General features: G+C 46.6%; 2 protein-coding genes across 18 annotated transcripts in view; one reads left to right on the top strand and one right to left on the bottom strand.

Annotated features, from left to right (window-relative positions):
• SLIT1 (slit guidance ligand 1) overlaps nt 1–3,944 on the top strand; it is a 172,395-nt gene extending 168,451 nt beyond the window's left edge. Inside the window, exon 37 of the mRNA XM_067709847.1 lies at nt 625–3,944. Within this exon, the coding sequence (XP_067565948.1) occupies nt 625–863 (239 nt within the window). The 3' untranslated portion in view covers nt 864–3,944. The remainder of the gene's footprint in view (nt 1–624) is intronic.
• A 2,010-nt stretch (nt 3,945–5,954) lies between these two features.
• The window catches only part of LCOR (ligand dependent nuclear receptor corepressor), a 136,313-nt gene continuing 120,097 nt past the window's right edge, over nt 5,955–22,170 (bottom strand). For all 17 annotated transcript variants that reach the window (XM_067709842.1, XM_067709831.1, XM_067709841.1 and 14 more), the window contains one exon: nt 5,955–20,851. In XM_067709842.1, the coding sequence (XP_067565943.1) occupies nt 16,528–20,784 (4,257 nt within the window). In that variant the 5' untranslated portion in view covers nt 20,785–20,851 and the 3' untranslated portion in view covers nt 5,955–16,527. The remainder of the gene's footprint in view (nt 20,852–22,170) is intronic.

Consider the following 22,170-nt stretch of genomic DNA (forward strand, 5'->3'; position numbering starts at 1 on the left):
TTTTTCCCAACCTCAGCAACCCCTCCGTGCCCCCTGTCCCCTCCTGCACCTTGGGCTGCTATTGGGCTGTAGCGCCCCCAATCCTCTGGGCTCTGAGCCCCACCCCCGGAGAGATGCCCATCTCTCCCTGGCCCGGCTTGCCCTGTAGCCCCTTTATCTGGGCTAAGTGCCCCTTCTGCTTGGGGTCTCTCCTTACAGAAGAGACCACCAGAGTAACAGCATCTTGGCCACATCACTTAGGGACCTGGAGAGCAGCAGGAAGTCTGAGAGTTGGGGACCCTTCCCAGGTCCTCCTGGCTTCAATTTCTTCTCTGATGTCATCGCCTCCCAGGCTTCCAGCCACCTCTTGCACTCCTCTGGAGGCCACTGTACCCTGACAGCCCAATCTGTCCTGGGGGGCCTTGGCAGCTAGAAAGTTCTTCCCTTTCACTGACTTCACTGTGGGCCCAGGAGGAAGTGTGTGCATGTGCATGTCTGGCAGGGAGGAGGTGGGGATGGAGGTGGGGTCCAAGGATGCTGCCCCACCCTCCTCCTCCTCCTTTTTCTCCTCCTCCTGCCTCCCCAGGGGCAGCGCTGGCCCATGGGTGTGCCCTGAGGCTTTCTCTTGGTGTCTGTCCCATCCAGAGTCCGAGTGCCGGGGGGACCCTGTCCGGGACTTTCACCAGGTCCAGAGGGGCTATGCCATCTGCCAGACCACGCGCCCGCTGTCGTGGGTGGAGTGCCGGGGCTCATGCCCCGGCCAGGGCTGCTGCCAGGGCCTGCGGCTGAAGCGGAGGAAGTTCACCTTTGAGTGCAGCGACGGGACCTCTTTTGCCGAGGAGGTGGAGAAGCCCACCAAGTGTGGCTGTGCCTTCTGCGCTTAGCGCCCGGCGTGGATGGGGAGGGGAGAGGGCGGGCGAGGGGGCGCGGCCGCAGCGGAGACCGAATGGCCGGCAGCTGGGCTGGGGTGCGGGCCATCACCACGGCGACGCCTGGGCTACCGGCCCTCCCGTGGGGGGGCGGCCAGAACCACTTTTCTAAAGCAAACGGCGCCGCAGCTTGGGGCGGGGCGGGTGGGCGTGGCCCGGGCCGCAGCCCCCCCTCTCCGGAAGTGCCTTGCACAAATAGGCGCTTAATAAATATTTGTTGAATGAATGTGTGCGTGAGGTCAGGCCAAGAAGTGCAGAATAGTGACACCTCCTCCTTGCCTGCTACCTGGGTCTGAAGATCGGACTGCCCCTTCCCAAACCAGCCTTGCCCTCTCACCTGTGGCCTGTGCGGGTCCCAGAAGCCCCTTGCCCCCCTGCAGATAACCTTGGCGTACTCTCAGCCTGCGCTGGGGCAGCCGGCCTGGCTCTCAGCTTCTGCTGCTGCAGCGTCTGCTGGCAGTAGGCCAGGCTGCGAAGGGGCAGGGCCCCCTCCTGCTGGCCAGGAAGGGACCAAGCCCTGCCCCCTGGGCTGCCTGGCAGTGCTGCAGCCACTGCTTGCTTGGGAACGGGCCAGGGGGTGGAGGTGGTTTTAGGACCAGACCTCTGAATCCCAAAGTTATGGGATGAGCATTGTAATATCAAGGAGGGTGCTCATGCGGAGGAAACCACCGCTGGGACTGCTTAGCGGGGGGACGCCACCAGCAAAAAGGACAGAGGGCTTCTGGTTCCAACTGAATAAACATCACCACCTCCAGACACTAGCCACCAAGGGGGCATTGGTCCTGGGCTTCCCCAGCCGTTAGCCATCAGCTTCTAGCTAGCAGGGGGACTTGGGGTGTAGGGGGCTTGGGCTAGGCTGCTAGGCCAAGGAGGGGTCTCCTCCCATGTAGACGGGGTTCAGATCACCTCATGCCGCAGACCAGTAGGGAGCCGTGGTCCAGACATCAGGAAACCTCCGCCGGCTCTGTCACTGTGGGCAAACTTCTTCCTTATGGGCCTCAGTCTCCTCAGCTATCAAATGGGGAGATGGAGGCGAGCAATGTAGACCCTCCCACTGTGGCTCCAGGAGGGAAGCTGGAAGAGTTAGAAGATCTACTTTCATTAATCACGTCAACAACTATTCATGTGCCTAACCGGGGCTGGGTACTGCGGGTGTTCGCCCCTCACGGACAGATGGGACTGACTACAGAACATCACAGGCGCGACCTGTGATGCCTGGGAAGGATGCCTGGGAAGGGATCTGAGGCGAGTGAGGGCTCCAACCACAGACACCGGCCCAGGCCAGGGCTGCTCACTCCAAGTGTTTGCAAGGAAGGAGTCAGTGTCTGAAGAGTCATCGAACATGTGGCCGTGTGACTACAAATGCTTCTCTTCCATGCAGAATGAAAACGCAGAAAGATGATCTTTGTGCCTAAATAGCGAGCTGGCTGGAAGGAAGATAGGTCACGCTCTCCTGTCCCAGTGTCTCCCCAAGAGTGTGTGCCCCTGGGGGATCCTGGGGGGCAAGGAGGGTGAGCATGTCCCTGTCCTGGCTCCTTCCATCTGCAAACAGAAGGCAGGGTCAGGGGAGTGTGTTGTGTTGGGGCTGAGGTGGCCTTGTGCATGGGGGCAGCAGGCGGAGCCCTTGATACCAAGTATCCCGGAGCCTCCTACGACTGAGCGCGCCTGGTGTGCTCCACTACCCTGGGACTCAGGCCAGTGAGTTTGAGTCCTGGGCCCCCTGTAACGGGAAGAGGACCCTGCCCTGTCCACCTGGGGAGGTGTCCTGAAGGCTGGATCTGCCCCTCACCAGGGGCCAAGCTCTACTTTCTTGGAACTCTGAGCAAGGCCACAGCACCCCTCACACTCATGGGCAGCAGCCTGGGCCTCGAGGGGCTTCTCCTAGGGCTGCACAGCACCCGTCTCTTACCTAGACTTTCTGGGCCCCTGCGGGCAGCTGGACAGCAGCCAGCACCAGGTGGGTAGGAAGGAAAGCTCAGGTGTAGCTAGCCTGCCCCTTCCACGGAACCCACCAACCCTGAGACACATACCTTCCCCTGGCCACCACCATTCCTCACTGACCTGCAGAAACCGTTCCCCGGGCTTGAGGGGCGATGTCTGGCAGGACCTCTTCGCTCTGCAGAAGTGGAAGGGGCACCTGCAGACAGGTACTGGCTGCCAGGAGTCCTGCACTCCCAGTGCCATGGGTTTGGGAGGGCAGAGGATGGAGTGTTTGTTTGCAGGGAGCACCCTGCGAGCTTGCTGCCACCCCTGTCCACCCCTCCACAGCACCCCACGCCCCAGCCCAGCTCTATACTCACCCTTGGTCGAGCCAGAAGACTGGGATACACCACAAGGGGTGAGGGCAGCAAGGGCCGAGAGACCCATGCGCCCCAGGATCAAGTTTTCCTCAACTGAACCACCAACCCGAAAGTTGCTAAGGAACTGGATCACCACACACCTTGCCTGTTCACGTCTGGGCCTGCCGAGTCCCAGAAGAAGGCTGCCGCAAAATCATCTGAGAAACCATTTCCAAGCCTTGCCACCCCTTTGGTAAAGACTCCAGTTCACTTGGACGTCGTCCTCGGCTGGTTCTACTGAAGAGACACAAGCAGGGCAAGTCCCAAAGCTGCTGCTGCTTTGGCAGCACTGCAGGCGACAGTGGCCCCGGCTCCCTGTGCGGGTGTCAGGAAACGGAAAAGCCTGGACTTTGTCTCTTCTTTGCCTGCTGTTAGCCTAACCATGAAAGTATCTCTTTACACAGAATACTTAACAGATTCTAATATATATTTGTATTTCATTTTGTTATAGTATTTTTATATGTTAAAGTCAACATCCAGTGTCTTGCTTCGCTTTTCAGATGCTATGTAGTTGTGACATTTGGTTTGGTTTGGGGTGGGGGGGTTCTGTAGTCTTGTTTGGATCACTCTTTTAAAGAGACTGGTTTAGAACAAGCCCCTGGGGGAGCCACACCTGCCCTGTCCTGAGACGTGTTATTTTAGAACATGTTGGATATTGTCTGTTGTCTTCCTGTGAACATGAAATTGATTCACTCAGGTTCTGCCTTTGTTGATCTCTTTTTCTGCATCAAGGATGAGCCCAGGGCTGCTGACACACAACCTCGCACGGGCGAGAGTTTCTGGGCTGCCCATAAACCAGCCACAATCCAGGCATGGAGCCCAGACACAGCACATGTAGGGTATCTGCCCTTGGAACTCTCTAGCCTTCCTGAAGTGGCAAAGGAGGCTTGCTCCTCCTGAAGAAGGAAGGGGAGGTCTGGGGGGGGTGGCTTAGTCATAGCTCCCTGGGGATGTCAGTGTGAGAACAGAGCCTGACACGGCACAGCACACACGGATCTGGGGAGGCTGTCCATCCTCACTTCTCTCCAAGTGTCACACCCACGTTTTGTAAGTTTGTGTACAGAGCCATGCCCATATTTAACATGGTTCTACTATGACTTCAGACCACAGAACTGCACTCAAATTGAGCTTTGTAGGACGAGTGACCTCAGTGTCTTGGTGAGGCCAGGCCCTGGCAGTGAGGCTGGGCAAGCCCCCTGACACCAAGGGGACCCCGCTGGCCCTCCTCTGATGCAGGACCATAAACTGATTTCCCGCTCGTGGTGACGGTCACATATGCCACACCTTAACAGCACATGGTCACCTTGAAAGTGGGCAGTGATGGTAACTGCAGTGCCTTCAAAGCAATGAGGGATTTGGGAGCAAATGTAATGAACCAGGTACAGGACAGAAAACAGGTTAAAATAGGGTTGTAAGCTCAAGAGTCTGGAGAGGCCAGTAGGTTACTTACCTAAATGAATCACGTTGGCGCGTGCCCTTCAGCCCACCATTTGTACTGCCACTTCTGATAAAGCAGCAGGGATAGAGACCTGGTTCCCTACTGTAAAGAGCAAGGGACAAATGGTAAATGAGGCAGACTGTGATGACCTGAAGGGTGAGCTTTCCAATCTACCCAGCTTCAACTGATTCTTACCACGCACTAATTTTGTCAAATCTTCATTATTTTTTTAAAAGAGAAGCTAGAAATCAATTTTTATGTAAACACTCAGTTTTAAAATATTGTTTTTTAAACACTGGCTAAATAAAACACAACTGTCAGCCACCAGTCTGCAACCTGAGTTACAGTAAAGTAAGTGGCACATTTCAGTTACAAGGAAATATCTAGCCAAGGGAATGGGCATAGCAGGGCTTGGCTGGGGGGTGGAGGGAGTCGAAGGGACGCCCAGGCTTCCAACTAGAGTTGCCACACTTCCCTGCATCTCTATCACCCCTCTGTCCTGAGCCCTGAGAGTTCATTTTAGAGATGTTCCCTCACCCCAAGCCAGTCTGCATCTCTCATGTCAGATTCCAGTTATTCTACCACAGGATGAATATTGGAGGAAAAGAGGTCTATCTCAACAACGAAAAGTCCTCATCTGGAACAAGACAGTTCTCCAAATTCAAATTAAGAAGGGCGGCCTGACTGCCAGCTGCAGGGTTATTTCCATCGGGTGGAGTTCTGCATGTCAATGGCCACTGTCAGATGAACTTGTTAATGAAATTGTGGCCGATTCCACAGGAATCACTGGCTCACTGGATCCCTAAACAGACTCACCTCCAGGAGAGTTGAAAGAATATAACGAAACGGGTCATGGATCGAGTAAGTGGAAGGATTTCCTGCCATACCCCAACATGGGCTCCAGAAAGCTGGGGTGCTGTGCACTTCCCCCCTCATCTAGCAGTGGCATACCTGAGGTCAGAAGCGCGGATCCAGTTGCTCCTTGCACCTCAGGATGAAGCACCGGCACCTTCCCAATTCTGCCGTGGGAATTCCCAAGGATCATCCGTTGTGTTTTCTAGTCCCTGAAGTCAGGCATAACTCACAAAATGGCCACAGATCTACCAAACGATGTTCCTTTAAGTCCCAACACCAGTGGCCGAGGCAAAAGTAGCAAGAAGTATTGCTTTTCGGTTCCTTCTGGCAACTTACCAACTTTGCCGTAGGCTACAAGTTGAATGCTGGGCTTCAACGCGTTCTGTACCCTCTCCAGTAACTACACAAACACACTTTAATATCAAAGAAGTTTAATACGCTGCAATAAAATAAGCGCCTAGGAAAAGCTCATGGAATAGATGTCAACGTTAGAGAAATCCCACCCACACATCCTCTAGCTCCATAACCCAACCCTCAAAACCAAACTAGAAAATCTGAAACAACAAAGGAAATCCTTCCAAGCTTGGATTTCAGTGAGGGCCGCTTTACCAATAACAAGAACACAGTTTCCTACATGGTCTAATAGGAAAGTAAAACACAGAAGCACAAAAAGTCCACAAGATTTCAATATTTAAGAGACTTGGTACATATTCAAAGTTAAAATAACTCCAACTTTTATAGCTATACATATTGTTTTAAAGCAACTTAATATATTTTAAATCTCATATATACACTCTCAAAGGTTCTTCAGGTGAGGTATGTAAACATTGTCTAATGAAAAATTTTCAATGTTTCAAACCAACAAATTCACAGCATACATTGAATTTTCTTCCATAAAAGACACAGTATTTTCCTACACTCACTAACATAGTGGAAGTCCAGGCCCAAGGGATACATGCTGACCATCCGGATTACCGTTTGCAGAAATCCTCATTTCACTACTTTTGACAAGACCGCCTTCACACGGGTCAGGATCACACACTTGGTACCAGGAAGGAGCTAGGCCCTCTGAAGACTCTGTCCTTGGGCATCTGGATCGCTGGCTAAGACTCACAAGACAGCAAAAAGGAGCACGTCTGAACAACTACGAGATTGACCTCGGCAATGACAACACTGGGAAGAACCAGAAAGACCTTTACAGGAACGGTAGAGATTCATCTTAGAGCTCCCTGGATCCACAGCCGGATCAGCAGCCCTGCCCTAAACTCATTCTGAAGGCTGTGGCCTGAAACCAATAAAAACCCAACACGGCACCTGAGCTTCAGTTAAATTGCATGGGCCTCCTATGACCCCCTGGCCTCTCAAAGGCATTAACTCTAGCCTAAAAGTAGGACCCTGGGCTGTGCTTTTCATACAGGTTGGGGTTGAATTTCTTAATATCATAATACGTATGGGAAAATAATGCCATGAGTTCACAAAGATGACCAGTGCCTGCACACAGGCACTGGCCAATGACCTGGGAGGAGCTCAATTTTGAAAACTACTTGTTCCCTGAGGGTAAACAGCAGGCTTCTATTGAGATTACGTGAGGCTAATAAAGGGATTCTTTATTACAAGGCCGTAAGACTCGGGAGCCTCAGGGCGGAATTCTATTTTACCCCACATAATCTATAACGCACCCCCGCCCTCCCCCCACCACAAGAAGTAGTCACCTTCCCAAAGACACAACATAGGTCCGCTTCTTTCCCCTTGCTTGCTTCAGGCTCAGCAATGGAAAGTTTTATCCTAACGCACCCACTTCAATCTAAAAAAACACTAGTGAAAAATTCCAAACACCATCATAAATACAAAAGAGAAGACATATTCCAAAAGCCTAAAAAACTACATTATTCTATTAATGGTTATCTGGGTGTGGGGTATTTTTCATAAAGTTCAGGACGGTCACAAGGAGAGGCTGCTAAACAGCTTAGAAATCTGTTGGGCTGAACACGCTGGGACGCTTGGAGAGGCAACTGCCCTCTTTGCATGAACCTAAATGATTTAACCCCAGACACGGAGGGGGCTTCAGATATTTCAACCTCAGGCACAGAGGAGGAGTACAGGAAATGGGCTAGCTCTTAAAGGTAGCTCAGATACAGTCAAAGGACTTTTTATTGGCCATTTACATTTTTAATGTGAAAGGTTCTTACACTTACGCTACAGCCAAATGCGTTTTGCCTCAGCTAGATTCTGTAAACCCTACAAATTCATGGAAAATTGATAATTTTTCAGTCTCTATGCCCAATTTTTGATGTGTCTGGTGCTGGCAGATTTCTCATCCATCGCTAGTGTCGTATGATGTGAAGGAGCGTGCAGACAAACAGAAGCAAAAATTCAAGTACAGCAACCTCTCCAGCAAAGGCAAGAGGTCTTAGCAAGAGCTGTTCTACCCCCACCCTATCCTCTGAGACAAGGGCTAACGCAGAGCCCGGAATAAATGCTATTACCTAGAATCTTATTGCTTACAGGCAACACATCAGAAAGAAAACCTGGAAATCTGCTCTGCAGGTCTGGGGGCTGACCACTGACCGGTTTATCATACGTGTGTGTGTGTGTGTGTGTGTGTGTGTGTGTGTGTATAAAATATATTATATATATATATTATAAATATATATAATATACAATATATAACATAACCAGATGAGAAGAGGGAACGATTAAAGCTTGGATTTGATGTAACATTACAGATCAAATGCCCCAAACAGCTCTCAACCTGCTGGTTTTTGTTCTTTCTCCATGTGTGAACTGTGTTATGAAAGGAAGTCCACTGCTCAAAATATATTCTTCTACAATACTACAATGCAAACCAACATCACTCAGAACATGAATCTGTACACAGCACATGTAATAAATATTTTTTTAAAACTATTTACAACATTATTTCTCGTGAACATTTAGATGAGAGCAAAGTTTATTTCTTCCTGCAAAGGTTAAAAAAGTTCTGACTGTCTAGTTCAGTGCTAAATTCCCTGGCACCTAGTTACCCTTTCACATTTCATCTTAAAATCAGATTTGCTTACAAATAGCATCTGAAAAAAACATTCTCCAGCATTACTGTTCAAGTGTCTTCCTCATTTGTTTAGAAAAGACAAAGGGAGGCCATAAGTAAATATGCTAATTATGGTTCAAATGGATGACACAAACCCCTGTGTGTCCAGTCCCAAGCTCACCGCAGTCCTGGAGCTGCAGTTCTCAGTCCAGCCAGCCGGGCAGAATGAGAATCGTGACTCAGACAGGGGTGCCCAGGAATGGGGCACAGGGAAGAGGAACCTGATGGGAAAGCATTAGTTCCGTTACATTTACAGGTGCTGAATTGCAGACCAGGACTCCTGAGAAGTAAAGCTGCACACATCTTAGAGCAGATGACCTCACTGTGTACCATCAGTTATAGGTGGGCTGGCCCATATCTGCACAGATGCTGAGAGAGGGAGGAGGCAGCGAGCTGAGGCGCTCAGTACTCAGTCAAGGTGCAGGAGGAAACGTGCTTATCTCCCGTGGTTAACGAGAGTGGGAACAGGTGTCTTTCACGAAGGTGAGAAAGACTAAAATACATCTTAATGCTTTCTTTAGGCAACCAGTGGTTTCTCCATATCCCACAGGTATAGGTTTGGATTTCCTTGGGGTTACAACTAAGGCTCATCTCCCTGCACAGGATGTTGAAATCTACAGCTGAATGTACCAACTGTGTATGCAAAAAGTGGGCTGCTAGAGGCAAGCCCCGATGCCACACCTGGTGCAGCCACAAAAATTGTGGGAGACCCACTTTGTTCTGGGATGGGGTGACAGTGGGGATTGTGCTCAGGTTCCCAATCCAGTTGCATCTGCCCCAATACAGTGAGGGCTTCAAGGCTCACCCTTCTGCCTTCACTATGTTGTTTGGGGGTTCAGTGGCCGAGCATTGTAGCTGGGGAGGATGGGTTCTCTAGAAAGAAAACTTTTTTGGAAAGCCCTTTTGACATTAATTTTTTTTGTTTGTTAAAATAAATACTTTCTATAGAAGCATTTGAACAGGAAAATACCACTATTTACACAGTGAAATAAATTTCACAGTGGTGTGTATAAATACGTATTATATATATGTATTTGAAATCATAGTCACATAGTCTCCTAGAACTATTAAGAATGCAGAAATCACTGGTGAAACTTATAACCTTAAGCTATAGTGGCTCTAAAACTAATCCCTACCTGTGGTATAAATATACAAAATTATGAAAATCTTGTTTGTAGAGCATCTCTTACACAAACTAGCTCCCAAATTCTACAGATTTAGCTACAAGACGACATGAAGTGTGGATTACAGAAAACGATTTGAGTGAGAAAGTTGGTAAGGTGACTACATTTGGACCCAATGGCTAACTATGGGAAGAAAAATAGTTATGAAAAGAAATGCTTCTAATACAACATATATATGTTCAGTGAAGCACTTGAAAGGTAGGAGACTTCCCAGAGGCCTCCTGGAAGGGGGCTTGGGGCATAAGCAGAAGAGGGAAGAGGCAAGGTGCCAAAGGTGGGTCCTCAAAATGAGGTGAGTTAGGCCTGACCAGGAGCGGGCTTCACTGGTCAGGCCAGAGAGCTCTGAACTTCGGTCTAAAGCTGCTGGTGGGCTGACAAGGTGCCATTGACATGCTGGTATTTTTAAGAGAGCTGAGGATGGGTAATCTGGATTAGAGGTTCAGACAGGTAAAAAGACCAGCCATTTATATTCACAAGTAATGACCGAAGCTTGGGGAGTGATAAACTTGCAAATATACTGTACATGAATATACTGTATAGCTTCTGGGGGTGAAACTAACATGCTCTCTGCCTGCCGGGAGAGGCACTATTCTAGGCTTTAAGTTCATGAGGAAATCCGTTTGTGTTGAGCACTGCTGTAGGGGAATATCTCTCCATGAGAGTCAAGTTCACCCTGACTCATAAACATGAAGACAACTGTAGTACTTTTAGTTTAAAAGACTTTGTACTTTTAGCTTTAACTAGTTATCCTAGTAGATCAGATTGAATGTCCACGATTCAACAAATACTCAATCCACAAAGGGAGATATATTTTTTTCTCTAATACACAAGCATTAGTCAGGAATAATGTGGAACAGCAGCTGTGTGCTAACATCAAACAGGCAGAAACCGTGAAATCTAAAAGGAAAGAGATGTTGCAATGCTGCACTACATAAAAAAATAAGTTTGTGCTTAACTGGCCACACAATCTGATCTTGAATGACATATTGCAAGGGCCAGTAAACCTTTTCTTTAAAGGGTCAGGTAGTAAATAGCTTATATTTTAGGCTGTGTGGGCCACATGGGGTCTCTTTACTCTTTTTTTTTTTTAACATAACCCTTAAAAAACAAGGTACAATGCACTCCTCCAATCCTGGTATATTATAAAACCATGGGCAAGTGGTTCTTCTTTTAATAAGCAATCTACTTCCATGTGGCCTGCCTACGGGGCACCTCATGTTAAATGGAATGGTCCTAGGCAGGCGAGAGGGCCTCTGTGTCACTTTGCTCACTGGCGAGCATAACCGCACACCTGCCCCTCTGAGCACTAACATAAACCACCAGGGCTCTGGGAAAACGATCAGACAAAGGGAAGGTAATGCAAGGAACTGGCCAGCTGTGGCTCAATTCCAAGGGCAGAAGCATGAGCAAGGATGCCTGCAAGGTGACTCAGGTGGTTCCCTGGGTCCCCAGTATAGCATGGCAAGCAGCATCAGAGAGCTCTGGGCTTCTGCCTGAGCATGAAAGTATCTTTAAGTGAAGGAGGTCAGACTTTCATGCCTTCCAATCCGTCCACTGTAGAATACAGCAGTTTGTTCTGACATTTCAAGGCATGAACTATATCGAAGGCTGTCTCAAAAGGCTTCCCATAATTCTGCTTGTATTAAATACAATCATCTTTTTATTTTCTCTTTCTCCCTGAAAAGGACTTGGGAGCAAGCCTGGGGTAGAGTATTTACTGCTGGGATGTGAGGATTGCCTAGCTGATGCCTTACATAGACATGATTTCATACTCAGAAAAATTTCCAATATTTCAGTGGATACCGAGCCATAAGAAGATAAAAATTCATAGTTAAGAATTCAAAATGATAATTATGTTTCAAAACAAAAGGAACAGTCACTGTTTTAGAGCCACTGAGAAACAGATCCTTGAGTTTTGGGGGAGGGGGAAGACAAAACCTTGGCAGTTGACAGGATTTAATCTAGTCATCCATAACTTCTCAGTCACACTCAGGTTCTAATAGGCTCCAATTTTCTATCAGTCTTTCTAAAGCACTTCAAGCCTCTATCTTTCAGCTGCTGGCGTGCCTTTAATAGAATTATTTTGAAAGAAGAGTAGGTGACTGAAAAATGTTATCAGTGCCAATATATTTTTTATTTTCCTAGAAGCTGGCCAAAAATATTACATAATAAACAATGCCTTGGGTTTATGATTGGACTTTGTTTCCTCTCTGTGAAAAGGCTTTTCCATATCTAAATGTAAGGTTCAGAAAACTGAACGTCCACCTAAAGTTGTCTCAACTAATTTTGAAAGAAACAAAATTTGGCTTACTTTAGTAATAAACAAGAGTGAAGCCAGAGTCAGGTCTATGATAAAAACTGAATGAAAGGAGAGGCCCAGGCCACATCACGTTAGAACTCTGCATTCCTAGCTGCTCATGGATTCTGACTCCAGAGGTTAAGGTGGCCTCGATTTGGCCACAGTGATGGGTGATGCTAACAGGATGTGAGGCTAAGGTAGCTCAGGTTTCAGGAGATGGTATCTGATGTGCTGTGGCAATATAATGTGTCTTTTTTGTAGCAAGAAAAAATAAAGACATGTAAAAAGAACAAAATTGAGGTAAGATAAGGAGGAAGGAGAAGAAAAGAAGAAGACAGGCGAAGAGGCAGAAGAAAGGAGAAGATAAACCAGGGAAGCTTTTTTATCCCGAAAAAAAGCTTCTTTTCTCAGGCATGGGTCAGCAAACTTTTTCTTAAAGGTCCAGGTAGTAAATATTTTAGGCTTTTGTGGGTCATGTGGTCTCTGTTGCAGATGCCCAACTCTGCTGGAAAGCAGCCAGAGACAATACATAAACAAATGGGAGTGGCTGTGTTCCAAAAACCTTTTATTTACAAAAGAATGACCAGCCCACAGTTTGCAGACCTGTGAAAGATCATCTGTCGGCCAAATGAGACCCTGCATGGGCTGACCTAAAACCAAAAGGAGTGGGTGTGGCAACTTGGGCCAGTACCTTGGGAAACTCCAGCCTCGTCCCAGGGGCAGTGACAAGACCCAGACTCACTGAGGGTGACACTACGGCATCTCCAGCTTGCCTCACATAGCATGTTGCCCTTTCCTACTTGGCTCTTAGGTCCATTGATCAACAGGCAAACTGCCCACAAATGATGGTGACAGCTTCAGTCATCACTACAGAATTCATCACAAGGGAGAAAAGAGTCCAAACTTCAATTCAAAATGACCGTCTTGAAGTGATGTTTTACTGATAACCTATCTGAACAGTGAGAAATTCACCTGCACAGTATGTGATGCGCAGAGGATCCTATTAAAAGCACCACCTTTGTGAAAGGATGACTAACACCTATCTATACTATGCAGGAACAATGAGGCACGAAACCCACAGCCTAAGATTATTTTTTAAATAAGGCTGGTGTAGAAGTCTTTAATGAAGTACAGACACAACAGAATTGGCCTACCTAAGGGAGCCAAGGGACTAGCAACTGCAGGTTAACAGACATTAATAACATTCGTATATAAGACGCCTCAAGAGCACAACAAAGGTTCGTGGCCTTCCTGCTGCGCTGCAAGATTGCTACGCGTCTGAGGAAGTGCTAGGGGTGAGGCTCTGGACCCCAACTGAGGGTACAGTCTCCATGCTGTCCTCCCAAACCCAGGGAGCCTCAGGGGATAGAAAATGGGAGCTAGAAATGGGTCTCCTGAAGAGGGCTCATCTCTGGGGAGCTATGGTAGAGCTTCAGTGATTGCTTCCCAGGCGTCTTCCAGCTCCTCCAGAAGCTTAGAGGAAATACCAATGATCTCTGGTCATCAACATCAGCTCCAACGTCACTTCACTGAGCACAGGCCCAGGAGGAGAATTCCTTTCAAATTTGGAATCCAGAAGGTGGGACAGACTGCCTTTGCATCAAGTGGCAAGCCACACTGTGACAATGGCTATAGGAAGGAGATCTTTGCAAGAGAGGGAAAACAAGGGGAGACTCGAGATGAAACCAAGGCTTGGAGGTGTCTGGGAGACAGGTTTGCCAGCATCTGTTGTAAGTGTAAAAGGGCTTCCAGAGTCGGCCCTCAAGTTTGCTTTTTTTCTTTCTTCTATTAGTAAAGTTAACTGAATAAGCAAAAATGAGATTCAACAAATATAAAAATAATTCTAAACTTTTAAGTGTCTTAATTATGTAGAATCCCAGTCTATTTAAATGTGGTCTACTATAAAGTGTAAGTTGATTTTAAAGATGATCCATTGCATTGTTAGGTGTATAAAATAAATACATAAACATTGATACCTTATCTCAAATGCTGCCTAGAATGGGAGAGAAGGCTATTATCTTGAAGTAAGCTTTTAAAAATGAAAAAGAACTTAGAAAAGTAATGGAATGAATTATAAATCAGCAACTGGAAAAGTACCACCCACTTACAGCCTCACATCCCTAACCTAATCCAAGCACCCTTACAAGGTAGTCTATATGCAGCTAAGGGGGCACCTTGAACGTATGTACAGGGATCAGCACACCTGACATGGGCAAACCTCCACCGTTTAAGTCACCGCAAAAACAATATCCAGTGACGACTATATGAAAAGATTTTTAAAAACTTTAAAACCACTTTTATAGATTAAACGAACCTACTTAAAACAGGTTAATGCTTCTGTGCAACTTAATGCTGAGAAAGGTTGCCAACATACACACTCAGCAGTTTCATTAATATAGGTAGCTCCTGAATGGCCAAAGTCAAAGATATTAAAAAGAAAAAAAAAGACTCATGGGATAGAGGAGACACCACGAAAAAAAAATCAAGGCTTCATGGAAGATAGTAAACTTCACTACCTATAAAATTCAACACAATTTTCAATTTCCCATGAATCAAATGCTTTTCTCCAGTCCTATCCAATCAGAAGTTTTCATTATATACAGCAAAACTTTAACAGAATGGGTAGAAAACCTGTTTTATCGTGATTTGAATGAACTAATGCATGAATAAAGGTACATCTGGGTTAATCCAAACAGATCTGAAGCAGTATGAATGGAAACATTTTTAATAAAAAGGAGAGAGTAGCAGCTATTCATACAAGCCTATTCTGGGGAGAGAGCATGTTAGAGAAGCTGGCTGAGGCTTTAGCAACCAAGCCTTACTGGTAGAGTGGCCCAATGGAGATGTCGAGTACACACTATGTTATAATGGAGCAATGTCATAGGCACCAAGGTAAAGCCAATGTACCCATCTTAGGCCTCAAACAACATCAGTTACAAATATTGCAGCTCACACTTTTGAGCCATGAAACAGAGCCTGACATGACAGAGGCCAGTGTAATACTACACGTATTAACTGCTAGTATGGTGCTAACCAATCAGAAAGGGCACCTACTACTCTAACCATGTACATTTCACATTGGAATACCAACTGAACATTAGCTCCTGGTACAGGGGTGTGTATGGGCACACTGTGAGATGTTGGTGCTCCTTTCTCCAACAGCAAGGCTGCTCTGACCTTTATACAGTTCTGTGTTGTTTACACCCCTCTGAGTCTGGTGCCATAGTGATTTGGGGGACACTCACAGAGACCCTGGGCTACATTGAAGTCATCTGGCATATGCTAATTACTCAGCGCATGAACACCCTATCACACTGCATGGAGAAGAAAGAATTTTACTGTAAAACTGGGCTTGGGAGACATTTGTGGCATATAACCACATGCAAATGCACCCAAACACACACACACACACATCTTAAACTTTTCTATTACTGAAAATAACATTTTGGCTTTCTTTGACTATGGAAGTACTCAGGGCAAGGAAAAAATCAGAACGGTCACTCTTATCCTAATTGTCAAATTACGGCTACAAGCTGGAAAAAAGGTCCTAGTTTTGTTTTGTTTTTTCCCCCAAAGTAGGATGAAAACCTCATTAGTGTGCTAGCAATCCTGCAAGGCCAAAAATGAAAAGGATGATAAGAATCAGTAATGCAAATAATTTGGGGGAGGTGAATAACTTTTAGAGCCCATAAGTCAATATTAACACCTTGTGACTCACCTCTTATCCCATGGGCACATAATTTAGAATACATTTCTTCAAATGACAAAAGATCAGAGATGAGTGACCAACAATGAATATGAATTTTTAAAATGGGGTAACAGAAATATTAATCTTTTATAATAATTATAAATTCCCTCTGCACTCTCCACATACCATAAAAATGATTTGGTTTAGCTTTCAAATATCATTTAAACAAACGACACAGAGGGAAGCTCACTGCTGGGGTTTGCAAAGAGGAGCATCTGTTCATGTACAGATACCGCAGGGTGGCTGCTGAAAAGCTACTTTTATGTGCATGATGGTGGTCTTCTCGGCTACAGTACAAGTGCTTGTGCATCAAGTATAAAATACAAGCCTTTAATCACATAGATCAGCTTTTTAGCTTTTGTAAATTTAAAAACAAAAAGGATAAATAAGGCACTGTACTTTTAAAAACTAAAACTGCTTGGTTCCAAGTTTAAAACCCAAGGAACAACCAGAATATAATATATAACTTCCCTTACTCAGCCTCAGAGAAAGACTCTGCAAGTTCCCTTCTCCATCTGAGACGCAATTTCTGACATCTTAAATTGTGGTGTTCTCCATTAACTGCAGATTTGAAAGGCTTGATAAGCTTATAAAAGCAGATTTAGTTAATGCAAAATAAAAGGTTACTTCTATAGAACAGTTTTAACTCTTGAATACTGCCCTTCCAATCACTTTGTATCCATCCGCCTCCGTTTGCTGTGGGAAGAGTCCAGCTTTGCCTTCAGCTTTCGCTTTCTCTGGGCTGCACTGTTCTCTGGGGTTTTCGTCGAGGGTCTGGCCCGAGTCTTTCCACTGCTCTGCTTCCTATTTGTGGCTTTCTGTGGCCTTGAAGAGGACTCACCTGCCCCTTTTTGCTTTGCAGGTTTTGTCACCATCTCCGAGGGGGAGGGCTGGGTAGGTCTTTTGTTTGTGTTCTCTTTTTCTTTCCTGGAGGGAGGGCAGCTCTTCCCAGGTGACTTTTTAGGGATCTTCCCTTTCTTCTCTTTCAAAGTCGTCTTTTTGGGCAGTTGGCTGGCTCTGTCCCTTGCAGCTGGCTTCTTGGCAGCGGGGGTTCTGGTGGATCCATCAACGTGCTTTTCTTTGCTGGCCTTCATCGCAGCTCCCTTGTCCTTCCTGTCCTGAGTGCTGCCGCCTTCTGTCCTCTTGCGTTTATTCTGAACTTCTGCTTTCGGCGAGATTTCAGACGTCTGCTTCCCTTTCCTGCCCTTCATTCCATCGGTACTCTTGGGCTTAACAGGAAACCCATCTGCACCTACTTGCAGGGCAAGTTTGGGGGACATCAGAGGGTTGATGCACACACTCTTACAACTCTGTTTACTTTCCACAGCCGGACCAAACGGGCTTTCCACTTTCTCGTTCTTGATCAAACGCTGCTGGGCTCTGAGCTTTCCTCGAATGTTGGAGTATTTTCTAAGGATCCGGGTACTGGCAGGGGTAGGCGAGTTTGTGGGAGGATGGCTATTTCGACCTTCCTTGACCTCCTCTATGCTGTCTTCAGGATTGGGGCTGAGGCTAACGTCACTGTCATCCTCTGGCTCCACTTGGTCAGGATCCTCTCGAAATTTAGCCCAGAGCTTCTGTGTTTTCCAATTGTTCCTAGCAGGAGTAGCTCCGGGAAATTTCTTCAAGTGTTTCTTCAAGCGTTCAGCCTGCAGTGAACTGGGGTACAGGCTGGAAGGAGAGTACTTCTGAAGAGGATGCTTGACAGGTGGGATGTCTCCTGGAAGACGAGTATTGAGCTTCTTCACAATTACCAGAGACCGGGTTTCAGTTGTCTCTAAGAACCACTTGCAAACGTTAGATAATTTAAAGTTTGTCATAAACAGCATCTGAACAGGAGAAAACTTTTGAACCTCCAGGGAACCCCGACACTTCCGTGACCTTTTCTTGCTTTTCCAAATTTCCTTCAGCTTATCTGACTTGTTCCTTGCTCTTGGTGTTGGCTGGGCTTCTTTCTCCAGCTGGATCCAGCCCTTCTGAACTTTCATGTACTGGGCATTGAAGTTGGCGATGAGCTCTTGGTTCTCCTCCTCGGCACACCACTCTACGAACTTTGGCTGGTCGTCCGCCACTGTGTCCACATCATCCTCGTCTAAGGGATCTCCACTCTCTGAAGCTTCATTTTCCTTTGGCATTGTGTTTCCTTGTGCTGCTTCCTTTTCGGAAGTCACTTTTATAGTATCCAAGGAGTCCAGAGAATGAGCATGTCTTAGGTTGTAGGTTGAGGAGGTCAGTCTTGTAAGCCTTGGGACCCATTTTGGGGGCCCAGCAGCGTCATCACTTCTACTACTTGACAATCCAACTGTGCTAGAGAGCACGTCATTGTCATCATCTTTACGCGGGCTGTCCGCACTATCTATATCATTTACAACCTCTTCTGTCTCTTGTGCAGGAATAGGTCCTGGCTTCTCTTTTGATTGTTCTGGGAACGTACAAGGAATGCTTTCAGAGGGGTCTTGAGTACTGTTCTCACCTAATTTAGACTGAACATAGATTTCCAGTTTCTCTCCAGGCAGGGGCTGGCCAACTGTGGCTGAGGGGTCACTGCTGGGGAAAACACCTTCTTCTTCCCCCTTGACTTCTTTTGCTAGCATGTTTTTAAAAGCCTGCCTGGTGATCATCCCACCTCCTTCGCCCTCCTGCTCAGCATCTTTCCCAGAGGGGTTTTCATTGACATTTGGGTTTTCAGTGTCCCCCAGAGCTTTTGTATGGAAACCTTCAGTCAGGAAGCTCTCAGGTGCTGCCCCACCAGGATACCCTTCTTTTTTAGAACGTTTTGCACCAAGATTTTTAGAAACCTTGATCTCAGCACAAGCAGAGGAAGAATCTGAACTTTGATTTCTTAGGCACCTATCGGCAGAGGAAGGATCTGAAAGTTGACTTCTTAGGCACCTGTCAGAGGCCTCGGGGAATTTTTTACTTTTTTTCTTCTTGTCCAGATTCTCTTCAGGTGAGTCAATGTTTTGATCACACATTTCTTTTTCTGTAGGATGTTTTACATCACCATCCTCTCCCTCGAATTTTCCTGTCCCACCTGGTGCCTCACTTTCCTCAATTTCACTGGGGTTTTCATTAGTCAAAGTGCTGCTTTCCTTCAAGAGTGGGTCAGTATCTAACTCCTGAGTGTCTTCGGTCTCAGCCTCAGTACCGATGCTTTGGTCTTCCTCAGCCTTTCCCAGACTCGTGGGAGGCTCCAAGCCCACTGGGGGACTTTGATTTTCTGAGCACAGAGGACTTTCCTCTCTACTTACTGTTTCAGGAGGGGAACAAGGCCTAGGAACAACATCTTCACTGCCTCCCTCAGAAAGGCTCTCTGTGGAGGGAAGCAGGGGACAGTCTTGGGGTACACTCATCTCCTTTGTATCTAGCAGTTCAACTGGCGGTTGGTCTCGTTCAGGGGAAGATATCCCACTTCCTGTGGGAGCTGAGACCGCGGAGCTGCTTTCTGGAAGATCCTCTTCAGGAAGGTGAGCAGGGAGAGGCCACACTGGGCTGGAGGCTGCTGTCTCCTTTGATCTAGAGGAGCTGCTTGGGTTTGCGTTATTTGTCACAGGGAAAACCTCCGGCTCTTGAGATTCCTTCTCAGATGATGCATCTCTGTCTCCTTCCTTGAGGGAGGTTATTTCTTTACTGGGTTCTTCAGGGCTGTCTTCTCTGGGATGCTGCACAGCTACTGTAGGCTGAGGTGATGAAATGATAAGGGTCTGCTTGGGAGTCACCACGGCCTCTGAGGCCAGTGTCGAGCAGCTGGCTTTTTCTTGGGAGTGTAAATTCCTGGCCAGTGTGCGAACAGTTGGCAGCTCACAACAATCACCATTGAAAAAGTATCCTCGAGTGCTCTTCCTGGCTGTTTTCCGAGAAGATAACACCGATCGTTGATTCTCAAAGTGGCATTCTGTGATCGGCTGGCTGATATAAACGACATCACATTGGTTATCATAATCGTTTATCCTCAACCCTGACGCCCTTTTACTTTTCCGCGCTGTCTTAATGGAGGCGGAAAGCATCCTGGTTCGTGAATGTCCGTTAGATGCTTTGTGTACAGGTGGCATGGGGCTGGGGGCTAACCAACCGTCTTTGGAATGATCAAACGGGCTCTTATCACTGGGCTGTAAATGGTAACCCATTTTATTTCTTCCTAATGAGTGAAGGTGGTTCTCTTGCTTTGGCCTTGAATCTTGTTCACTTGCCTCTAAGTCCTGGCGTAAAGGTGTTTTTGAGCTACACTGTAAAGCATTCTCTTTGTCAGCAGTTCTAGGTGAATTCCCCATAAACCCTGAGTCCCAAGCCTCTTCTGATAAAGCTCTGAATGAATTTCTTTGAGAAACAATACAGCTGTTGCTCTCCTCACTATTCTCAGTCGCCACTTTTACTGCAATGAGATTTTCTACTAAAGCTGAACTCTGCACATGGTCTTTACCATCCTTGCATATTTTCACATCTGTGTCTTGCTCCTGTCCAGTGGTTTGCCCCTCCAAGCTCTTAGAGATGTGGTGGAAGTTTACTGAGGAAGAATTAGATGTAGTGAGGTATCCCAGAGTGGAACTATCCATTGAATTCGGTTTAGTGGTTGGAAGTTCAGAGGAATCTTTTTGGACAACAGTCAAAGTATTCTCTCTTCCATCTACAGAGTTTGTGTCGGGAGGAGGCTCCTTTAGGGCCTGTTCTGTCAAGTGTTGAGGGCTGTGAGAGCCTGATGAGTCTACGAACAACTCTACAGAAGTAGAAGACTTCATGTTGAGACACATAGCATCCTTTTCCTTATGTTTGGTGCCGAGCTGGGCACAGCCAGCATTGCAGGTGGAGGCATCCATTGTTCCAGAATCCGAAGGTCGCAGGTTCTCGGTGCCTGGCTGAGATTCAGTGTACAGATCGTTCAGAACACGAATGAACTGCTTCTGATGATGAGTGCACAGTTTGACCATAAACTTCTCCAGTGGGGACTTCGACTGATTGTTAGAATCTACTGCTATTGCCTCTGCTGAGTTCTCACTAGACAGACAAAAAGAAAGAAGAAATTAGTATGGTTATTTTCCAAAGAACCATTTTTACATTATGAAATTCATCAATGTTACTCATGTTGTACAGAGAATTGACACTCTGGCCAAAGCTGGTTCTAAGTGCCCACATGCTTTTTATTCAATAAATGAGGAGCATTTACTTCATTAAAATATAAGGCCAGCCCTGTTATATTCTCAATTTTTAGTGACAACTTTCATACTTTTTTTTTTGCGGTATGTGGGCCTCTCACCGCTGTGGCCTCTCTCGTTGTGGAGCACAGGCTCCAGACGCGCAGGCTCAGTGGCCATGGCTCACGGGCGCAGCCGCTCCGCGGCATGTGGGATCTTCCCGGACTGGGGCACGAACCCGTGTCCCCTGCATCGGCAGGCGGACTCTGAACCACTGTGCCACCAGGGAAGCCCAACTTTCATACTTTTAAAGTGATTATTCACCAATAATTTTTATCTTATAGAGAAGAAATATCATTGAAAAGAAATTTTTCTTCAAAAATTAAAATTTTGGCCACATTATTAACTTCAGTTGGTCAACATACACTTTCGTTTTAGGCCCGAGTATTCCTGTTAAATAATCACTGGCTCATAGATCCACAACACCGAAAAAAATTCAGACACACTGTATTACAAGTCTTGGTTTAGCAATACTTAGAGAAATTACAGTTTTAAATGGTTTCTCAGCTTGACCAATTGGCTGGACTCTATAATTCTGCAAACAGTGATGCAGGAATCCTCCTAACCCTTTGGGGCATGGAGGAATAGAGATCAATAATTTCACATTTCGGATACACTGAAAGATGAATGACAAGCAATTCCTAACTCCTAGCCTCTAAATGAGGACATAGATGTGAGATTACACTGCAAACCATAAGGCCCTGTCAATGCAAGATTGTCGCTTCTCAAGCCCCACCTTCTCCTAGACCTTCAATAAACATTCACAGTAATGCACAGGAAGCCGATTCTACGTTCAAGAACACTTTTCAACCATTTCCGTAAATTATCTAGGACAGAGTTTAATCAGGATAGCGGGGAAGGCAGAAAAAGGATGATACTAGATTGAGGACAGGCTAAGAGCAATTTCTGCCTAGACAGCCAAGTGTTTTCAAGAGCTGATTTGTATTTCTGGACGTTGGGATTTTTACTAAGCCCATGCAGTTGGTGTGTCGCAGTTTTCTGGAGCTTTATACAACCTCTCAATCTCTCTCTCTCTCTCTCTCCCGCCTAATTCCTTAGAAGACTATTACCTGACTCTTTATGCAACACAGCAAAGTACCAAGGGCAGCTTAATAAATGTGT

Source organism: Pseudorca crassidens, chromosome 16, assembly GCF_039906515.1.
Source record: "Pseudorca crassidens isolate mPseCra1 chromosome 16, mPseCra1.hap1, whole genome shotgun sequence".
Taxonomy (NCBI): Eukaryota; Metazoa; Chordata; class Mammalia; order Artiodactyla; family Delphinidae; genus Pseudorca; species Pseudorca crassidens.